General features: G+C 43.7%; 1 protein-coding gene across 1 annotated transcript; it reads left to right on the plus strand.

Moving 5' to 3' along the window:
- Positions 1-4,329: 4,329 nt before the first annotated feature.
- Positions 4,330-8,695, plus strand: LOC147854032 (G-type lectin S-receptor-like serine/threonine-protein kinase SD2-5). Its single transcript, XM_087332646.1, has 2 exons — positions 4,330-5,841; positions 5,949-8,695. Exons 1-2 carry the CDS (start codon positions 4,802-4,804, stop codon positions 7,966-7,968), a joined length of 3,060 nt encoding a protein of 1,019 aa, XP_087188772.1. The 5' UTR covers positions 4,330-4,801; the 3' UTR covers positions 7,969-8,695.
- Positions 8,696-9,063: the final 368 nt, after the last annotated feature.

Here is a 9,063-nt window from a genome sequence, read left to right on the forward strand (position 1 = left end):
AAGGATCTGCAAGTGGAGGTATCCGATCCGACGGTGATCTATTGCGACAACCTTAGCGACATCTAATTGGCAAAGAACCCCGTCTTTCACTCCCAGACTAAGCACATCGAGGTGCACTATCACTTTGTCCGTGAGTGAGTTCTCTCCAATGAAGTGGAATTGCTACATGTTTCGACGGATCGGTAGGTGCCCAATATCTTCACCAAACCTCTCGGCTTAGACAAGTTGTGGCAATTTTCCGGTGCACTGGGTGTGTAGTACCTTGATATGCCGAACTTAAGGGGGAGGAAGGAAAGGAGGAATGAGGAAGACGACCGAAAGGCTGAGTCGGAAACCGATTTCGATTTCGGCCCGATTGAAGAAGTTGGAGTGCACAGGACAATTGAGAAAGCCAAGACCGGACGTAGGAGAGCCACGAGAGCGGAGAGCCCAAGCCGGAGCTAACCGAAAAAGGGGGAGGCAAAGCCAGAAAGACCGAGACATGGACATGGGCTGATGTCGTGAAGGGTCTGAAGGATGAAGACGAATCGGAGACAACCAATTCAAACAAGCGTTGGAACGAATTGGAAGCCACCGATTTTGAAGAGGAGCTCGATTCGGAGGAGTCAAATCAACTAAATGCCAAGCAGATAAAAGGGCAACAGAAGACGACGCCGACACGGAGGAACTGACGGGTTGAGTAGCACCGAAGTCGCAACAACAAAGGAGCTGAGAAGGGCCTTCTGAGCAAACAAGTCGACCGAAAAGGTCAAGGAGCGTGGAACCGGTCGGGTCGAGGAAAGCAGAACCGGACCGGACAAGAAGCGCGAGCAAGGTGGGAGAACGCCAAGAGGAGCTGGAGAGAAGAACCAGCTACCGCAGACACAGACACTACGATCCGACCTCAAGATTGAACTTGAGAGGGAGTGTTGAGTGGACAAGCTCAACCAAATCCGGATCGGCTGAACAAGACAAAGTCGGATCGGAGTCTGGAACCGAGAACCGGATCGGACTATAACTGGTAGGCCGTTAGAGGCCTACAAATCTAGCCTAGTACATAGGCAGAATCCTTGGAGTCAGTGTTAGTCGCTCATATGAGCATTGAAGTACTTGTCGGTACTTTTATCGGTCCTTTTAAGGACTTGTATAAAAAGTGTGATGTAGGACATTGTATGTTGACAGAGTGTTATTATTTTGAATTAAGTTGTGCTCTGCTCCAACTTTGTCTCTCTCTCTCTTGTGTAAGGTTTCCATTAAACCTGTGTCTATATTGTGTTGCTATCCGATTAAGCAGGTTTCATCAACAAGCTTCCTCACATTTTCTTTTACATAAGCTTACCCCTAAACTTGAACCTCGGATGGGACTTCCTTGTTCCTTCCTCTGCCAAAATGTTGTGTCATGTTCACCTCCGATTGGGACAAGACACCCTTTTTCTTCCTTCTTGTCTCCTTGTTCAAGATGCTTGTCTTTACACTTGTAGAGACAGGTTCTCTTCTTGACACGAGGTTCTGAGAGTCACCACCATGTTCTCCTAGCTATCCGGCAGGGTATACATGAGTAGAAGGTCTTGCATAGCATCCTAAAGGGGAAACTTGGATACAACAAGTTGATTTACAAGCCCCATGAATGTGTTGATGTGCACTAATATGTTGGCTCCGTCTTTGTACTTCAGTCTCACGATTTTTTTGAATCTTCGAGGTTTTGTTGAGTGCATTCTTCCTCTTGTACAACCCTGATAGTTTGTGCCACATCTCGTAGGTATTAATGTCGTTAGGCACATGCTAAAGGACATGCACATCTACACACCATTCGATGGTGGCCACAACCTTCCTATTTAGGAGTTTCCATTCAGACTCTAACACCCTAGTGGGTATTTCTTTTCTGTCTATGAGCTTGTACAAATCTTTGACTATGAGAAGATCTTCCAGCTTGATATTCCGGTCAGCGTAGTTGTGTGAGTTCAGGACCATCATTCCTGGGAAGCCACTCACCTCCTTCCGTTTTGCACCTTAGAGCTCTGATACGAATTTGATAGGATGGGACCGTAGATCTATGAGAAAGACAAACAGAAATAGGCAGTGTGAAAACAGAAAATGTACACGGAATGCACAATACACAATATTTAATGTGGAAACCCTAAACAGGGAAAACCACGGGTAACAGAGGAACACTATATCAGAGGTATACAAAGGGAACAAATTATAACACTCTCAGTACAGGGTGTATCATCCACACAGGGCTCTTGGCATTTACTATCACACAACTATGGTGTCGCTCACACACATTGTCATTCTGGCTCTTTGTTACGCTCTATACATCCATCATCATCATAATGTTTTACCTAGGTGTATTTATACTCATACAGAGTATGGGCTATTTACAAATATAGATGCTATTATGATTATTATTATTAATCTTAGCTAATCAACCGACTGATCAACTAGTCGATTCAATTAGCCGACTCCTATGTTGACTGTCCAACCGGCCCGACTAGTCGGCCTTGTCTTCGACTTGGATCATCTATTTCCCTATGTTGTCGAATCTCCACATCAACTCTTTCTTGTCTTCAACTCTTGTCTCTTCCTTGACCTGACTAATTGGTTATTCCTTGTCTTTAACAGTCGGCTCTTCTTTGGCCTGACTAGTCGACTATTCCTTGTCTTCCATTGTCTACTCTTCCTTGGCCTAACTAGTCGGTTATTCCTTGTATTCAACTGTGAGCTCTTCCTTGGCCTGACCAGTCAGCTCCTCCCATAGGCAAGACATGTTTCTGATTGTTAGTAATAACCAACAGGGAGAAAGGCAATCCAGTGGACAACCAAGTGTGAAATGGCGACAACCATGATGTAAAACCTATATAAACCACATTGTGGTGTCTTGGAAAGGGTTCTTCCATTTGCAAGATCTCCTAAGTGATTAGTGATAGTGTTTAGTAGATAAACACCAATATCTATCCCTTGTTGGTGCTAGACCTCTTAGTAAGAGGGTTTAATAAACATATCCTTGGTTTCTATTTGCGTAAGTGAGTGAGTACGAGATTGTGAGATTGATATAAGCGCTAATCATGTGTAATCATTAAGTGTGTTTGAGGCTTGAGGGTATTTGACAACTACCCCCACCCGGTTCACCACCAAGAGGGGCGACGTTGGTTTCAACTCCGCAAACGACATCCACGGAAGGTACAACTTCATTGATATATAAGAATGTTTTCCCTGAGGTGCAAGGATCCTACACAACCGAAATTTTCGAAAAGTTACGAGCATGTGTGTGAAATGTGAACAAGACTATCAGGGACTTTAACCAAAGAGGATGGATCATGGACCTCCATCATTGAAACCATGGATTTATGAATGTAGGTTTGCTCGTGTGGTTTTTGACTATGTATTCATATGTAAAATTTATCTATAGAAATTCAAATACTTTGAAGGTGGAATGTCCGAATCTTTCCATCCAAGAAAACAACTTTATGACACATTAGGGCCCTACATACTGATATTATTATTTTATTCTCTATCTAGATGTTGGTGGAGGAGAACGTTAGACGAAGAGAGCATTGTTAGAGAATTATGTTCAATGCTTCACGTTAGGTTCGCCAAATTTGTTGCATCGGTCGCAAAAGTCACCTTAATCACCAAGATTTAAATAAAGGGAAGATTGTTGGGACATTATCCGGAATGGAGGCCGAAGAAGATGAATTGGTCAATATTTGTACAATGATGAATTGGTCAATATTTGTACAATGAGTCTCAACTCACTTTCCAATCGGTTAGGTGCACTTTGTTTCTTTATCAATTGAGTCATCTATAGTTTTTGAAAAAGGTGTATTCTACTTTTAAAAATACGTTTTAGAATACTCTAAAGTATTTTACACGTACCCTTCATTTTAGAGCTACCATTTTATAATTTTTCATGTCATTTGAAAAATGTTTAAAAGAATTTTAATTATCTTTTGTGAAAAAAAAGTTTTAAATTGAAGAAGTATTTAACATATTTTACACACGTAGAACGTATTTCAAGTATCCTGCATGTCATAGTCTAAGTATTTAACTTATTTTATATCCGTACTCCAAACATTTAAAAAAAAAAGCTAGAGTACTTTGCATACGTATTCTACATGGATTGATTGGCATTACCAAAATGCCATGAAAGAAGCATCCAAAATTTATGAGTGACAACCTCGACTCACATTTTTGGTTCTTTAGAATTTATAGTGTTTTTGTCTTTAATTTGGGGGAAATAGTTTTCAAGCATCTTGACCAGATGATCTGGTAGGGAGAATGTCATCCACTCAATGTCTTTATCTGTTTTGGGCTAATGATTTGTACTGCATGTGGTTGCCTAATCTTTGGGAGAGCAAGTCCTTCTTCTCCTCCCCAAGTTTTCATTCGATCCGTCTAGACAGACACACCATTGATAGGGGATGCTTAGTCTGCACTTAGCCATGGAAACTAAGCATTCTTCTTCTTCTTCTTCTTCTTCTTCTTCTTCTCATTATTATTGTGCAGATCAGCTCCTGACTTTCATCACCGCCATAGCATGCTTACTACTTGAGGCTTTCCTACTCACAACTATTCATGTTGCAGCCGGGCTTAATTTCTTCCCTTCCTCGAACATCGATGGCGATCTCTTCTCTTACTATGTATACAATTCCGACCCCTTTATTTACAGCGATTTCCATATCCCTCAGGTGTAGAATGTCATCCACTCAATGTCTTTATCTGTTTTGGGCTAATCATTTTAATCTGTGGAAAAGCAAGTCCTTCCTCTTCTCCCCAAGTATTCATTGGATCCGTCTAGACAGACACACACCATTGATAGGGGATGCTTACACTGCACTCAGCCATGGAAACTAAGCATTCTTCTTCTTCTTCTTCTTCTTACTTTTATTGTGGAGAGCAGCTCCTGACTTTCATCACCGCCATAGCATGCTTCCTACTCACAACTATTCATGTTGCTGCCGACAGCACACACGAGAATTATTACCTCCCTTCCTCTAACGTCGATGGAAATCTCTTCTCCGACCCCTTTATTTACAGCGATTTCCATATGGTAGAATTCTCCACATCCGCGATTCTCTCCTGCAACAACGACTCCCTTCTAGAAGCATTGAGTAGGCAGGAGAGGCTGTACGGTCGACCAGCTTACATTTCTTCGCCCTTTTACTTCTTCCAGCTCTACTTCGTTATCAACGCGGATGAGTTCTGCAATGCGAGCACCCCTTTCTACTACCTCTGTCTCGTCCTCGTTAATCGTGACCCCAATATGGACTCGAAAGTCGTGTGGACGGCCAACGTGGGCAGCCCTGTGGGCGAGAACGCCTGCCTCCAACTCAGTCCTGACGATAGCAATCTCAAGCTCGTGGATTACGACAGGAACGGATCTGTCGTGTGGCAGACGAATACGCCCGGTTTTACCAATGCATCCCTTACCATCACGTATGAGGGAAACCTCGTCCTCTTCACTAACACCACAGGTCCTAGCGACTCTACTCTGAAACAGCACATACTCTGGCAATCATACGATCATCCCACCGACACGCTCATGGTGCTGCAAGCCCTTCGACCCGGGATGAAACTCACAGCCGCCTCCACCTCGGAATCAGGCAATACCAACAAAACGGCCCGCCACACGATAGCCATTGAAAACGGGACCCTTACACTCTACACCAAGATTCAATACGAAGCCTTAAATAACAATACCTCTAAGAGTACTGCAGATTACAGCGGATATGGGTATCCTTATTTGGTTTGGTCTCTCAATGGTACACAGGAAATGGATCATGCAGCAGCAGCGGCATTGTGCTGGTATCCGGATCATAACAGCAGCCTCCAATTGGATATTGTTCCATCAGCAATCAACGGGTTAGTCATAATTTGTATTCAGTTCCTTCCAGATTCCAAATATTTATAGTAGCTACAATCTCATTCCTATAAAGATTTGGACATGATGTTTAATCAACCTCATACAGTTCAGAAGTAATTTCCATATACAACCAAATCTCGGCAGATGCTTGCAGTAGGCAAGCCAAACAATCCGCATCTATTAAATTGGAGGGTCACAGCATCAACATAACATATGCCACATTGCTCAGGCTGGAGAGTGATGGGGATCTTCATGCATACGCAAAGACTGGACAATTCGCAATTCTCTCCAGAACCAGCCATAAAAATCCATGCCAATTCCCTCTCTTCTGCGGATTCTATGGTGTATGTGACAAAGAGAAGCAAAATTGCACACAGAATTGTGGCGGGTCGAATGAATTAGAGCTTCAGGATTCCAAAAAGAACGCCAAATTAGGCTGCAGGTTCAAGGTGGGAGATGGCAGATGGGAACCGTACCCTTCTTCTTGTGGCCATGGATCTAATCATAAGAAACCGAATGCTTCAATGATAGCAGGGGCCAGCTACTTCTCCAATGCTTTCCTCACTCCCAACCACACTGGAATCGATGCTCAAGGCTGCTGGAAAAATTATTGTAAGGACAACTGCGCTTGCACGGCGGCATTCTGGGAGTCAAAACCGAATGGTTCTGGTTCTTGTTTCCTCATCCAGGGTCCCGTAGCTACCATCATATTCAACGCTTCTGCAACTAAGGACGAATTCATGGGATACTTGAAATTCATGGAGAACGCAACAAAACCTTCTCTAACCAAACCCATCGCAATACGAGTATCATTAGGTGTCTTTGTGCTTATCATCGTCGTATTCATGGGTGTAGGATATGTGCACAGGATACAAAGATTAAAGGCCAGACAACTGGAAGATTATGAGATCGAAAATGAGCTTCTCGGTGTCTCACTTCTGGGCTCGAAGCCCCGTCGATTCACATGGAAGGAGATGCACGAATACACGTGTGGTTTCTCGGACCCTCTTGGGGGTGGTGGTTTTGGCAATGTCTTCCGAGGAGCTATGGACGATGGCACGCCCGTAGCCGTGAAGCAACTCATCGATGGAAGTCACCAAGGTAGAAAAGAGTTCATGGCCGAGGTCTCAATTCTGGGCCGGACTCACCATCTTCAACTTGTTCGATTGGTTGGCTTCTGCCTGGAAGGTGCCACACACAAGCTCCTCGTGTATGAATACATGGAAAATGGTTCTTTGGATGGTTGGATCTTCAGTAAAACACCCAAATTAACTCCACAATCCCAGGAGATTAAAACTGATAAAAACTGTAGACCGATCTTGTCGTGGGAGCACAGGTTCGACATAGCGCTGGGTACCGCAAAAGGCTTGGCCTACTTGCACGAAGAATGTGAGGACAGAATCATACACATGGATCTCAAGCCGCAGAATATACTCTTGGGAGCCGATTTCTTCCCTAAGATATCAGATTTCGGGATGTCTCGGAGGGTGCTACGAGACCAACAGAGTGCGGTGGTGACGATGATGAGGGGAACCCCAGGGTACTTGGCGCCCGAGTGGCTAACAGAGGGTGCCATCACGGAGAAGTGTGATGTGTACAGCTACGGGATTATGTTGCTGGAGATTGTGAGTGGGAGTAGAGTGAAAGATTGGAGGGCATTGAGGCAGAGGCTGGAGATGAGACCCAATCGTGGAGAGGGTGTGATGGAGCTGGTGGATGAAAGGCTCATGAACTACGGAATGGGTGCAAAGATCTACGATGAGGAGCAAGCTATGAGGATGGTGGATGTGGCCATGTTATGTGTGCAAAGCAATCCGAGGAGCCGGCCGAGCATGAGTAGTGTGGTGCAGATGCTGGACGGGAAGGTGGGGGTCATACCCCATGCTCCCATCGATGATTATGAACAGATGGGGCTCTTTCCAAGTGAGAAGATCATTACAAGGAGGAAGCTTGGGCTAGAAGAGCTAGAACAGGACAGCCATCAATGGGCAGCCGATGCAGAGTCTTGGAAATCCAGAGGCAACTCAACAGTGACAAGTAAGTCGAGGAAATCCATTTTGAGTACCAAGACATCATATAAATATATGGAAATCTCGAGGTCAGAGGAATACATGGACACACGCTAGCTCACTCATCGTTTATATAAAAAGAACAAGAAGAAAAACATGTGATTCTGATGGACTATTCAATAACACTCATGGTATTTCTCATGTATAATAAAAATTGTAAAAAACTTGTTGCAATATTTGTTGTGGAAGTGTGCCCCTCATGGGGGAAAATGGTTGGCTCACTGAAAGTGGGCCGACTGGTAGGATTCAGTCGAGAGGCCGAATGAGGACAAGCTTGTTGGATCAGACAGCGAGGCTGAATAAGTTCCAACTAGTCGGATTTGGCCAAGAGGCCGAATGAGGGTTGGTTCGCCGGATTTGGCTGAGAGGTGGAAAATATACATATACATACATACATACATACATACATACATACATATATATATATATATATATATAGAGAGAGAGAGAGAGAGAGAGAGAGAGAGAGAGAGAGAGAGAGAGAAATAAGTTAGGGTTACTTACGTTATCTCTATGTGTGAGAGGTAGAAGAGTAGTGAGCAGAGACTGGAGAGTAAGGTAGAGACGAAAGAGAGAGAGAGAGAGAGAGACAAAGAGCATAGAGAAGTGCAGAGAGTTGTGAAAGAGGCATACAGAAAGAAAGTAGGGTTTGGTGGACTTGTTGAAACCTCGGTTGTGGTTTCAGGTGATGATTTTGGAGTACACCTATACTTGAACATGTTCTATCATTTGATGTACTACTATTGTGGTAGCTTTGCCTACACTATAGTATTGTCGTATTGTCTTGAGATTTGTATTGTGGTTCTCCTTGGTTTTAGGGTTTCCATGTAAATCGTGTGTATTTGTACTTGTGTTTGTGTCTAAGATTGTTTATATTTGTTTATCTCTTATTGTAAAAATTGATACAGATATTGCTCGGCCACAACCGAGTCTCAATCACACAATGGAAAAACTCAAATAGAGACAAAATAGATTGATGCACTTACACGCAATATTAAGACGACACAGGATGTTAACGTGGAAAACCTCAAAAGGTAAAAACCACGGGAGCCACCAGATGCCAAATCAAATCACTATATGAGAGAGGAATACAACTTGAGACTCGCAGGCACTGACCTCATGCTTTGTAGCTTCGCTAACGTGGTTACAACA

Source organism: Azolla caroliniana, unplaced genomic scaffold, assembly GCF_043228905.1.
Source record: "Azolla caroliniana isolate FFs.n. ecotype wild unplaced genomic scaffold, voAzoCaro1.0.p SCAF_16, whole genome shotgun sequence".
Lineage (NCBI taxonomy): Eukaryota > Viridiplantae > Streptophyta > Polypodiopsida > Salviniales > Salviniaceae > Azolla > Azolla caroliniana.

Coding starts and splice junctions, on each gene's coding strand:
- LOC147854032 (XM_087332646.1), top strand. CDS start 4,802: ATGCTTACACTGCACTCAGCCATGGAAACTAAGCATTCTTCTTCTTCT. Junction 5,842..5,948: donor GTTCCATCAGCAATCAACGG/GTTAGTCATAAT, acceptor AACCTCATACAG/TTCAGAAGTAATTTCCATAT.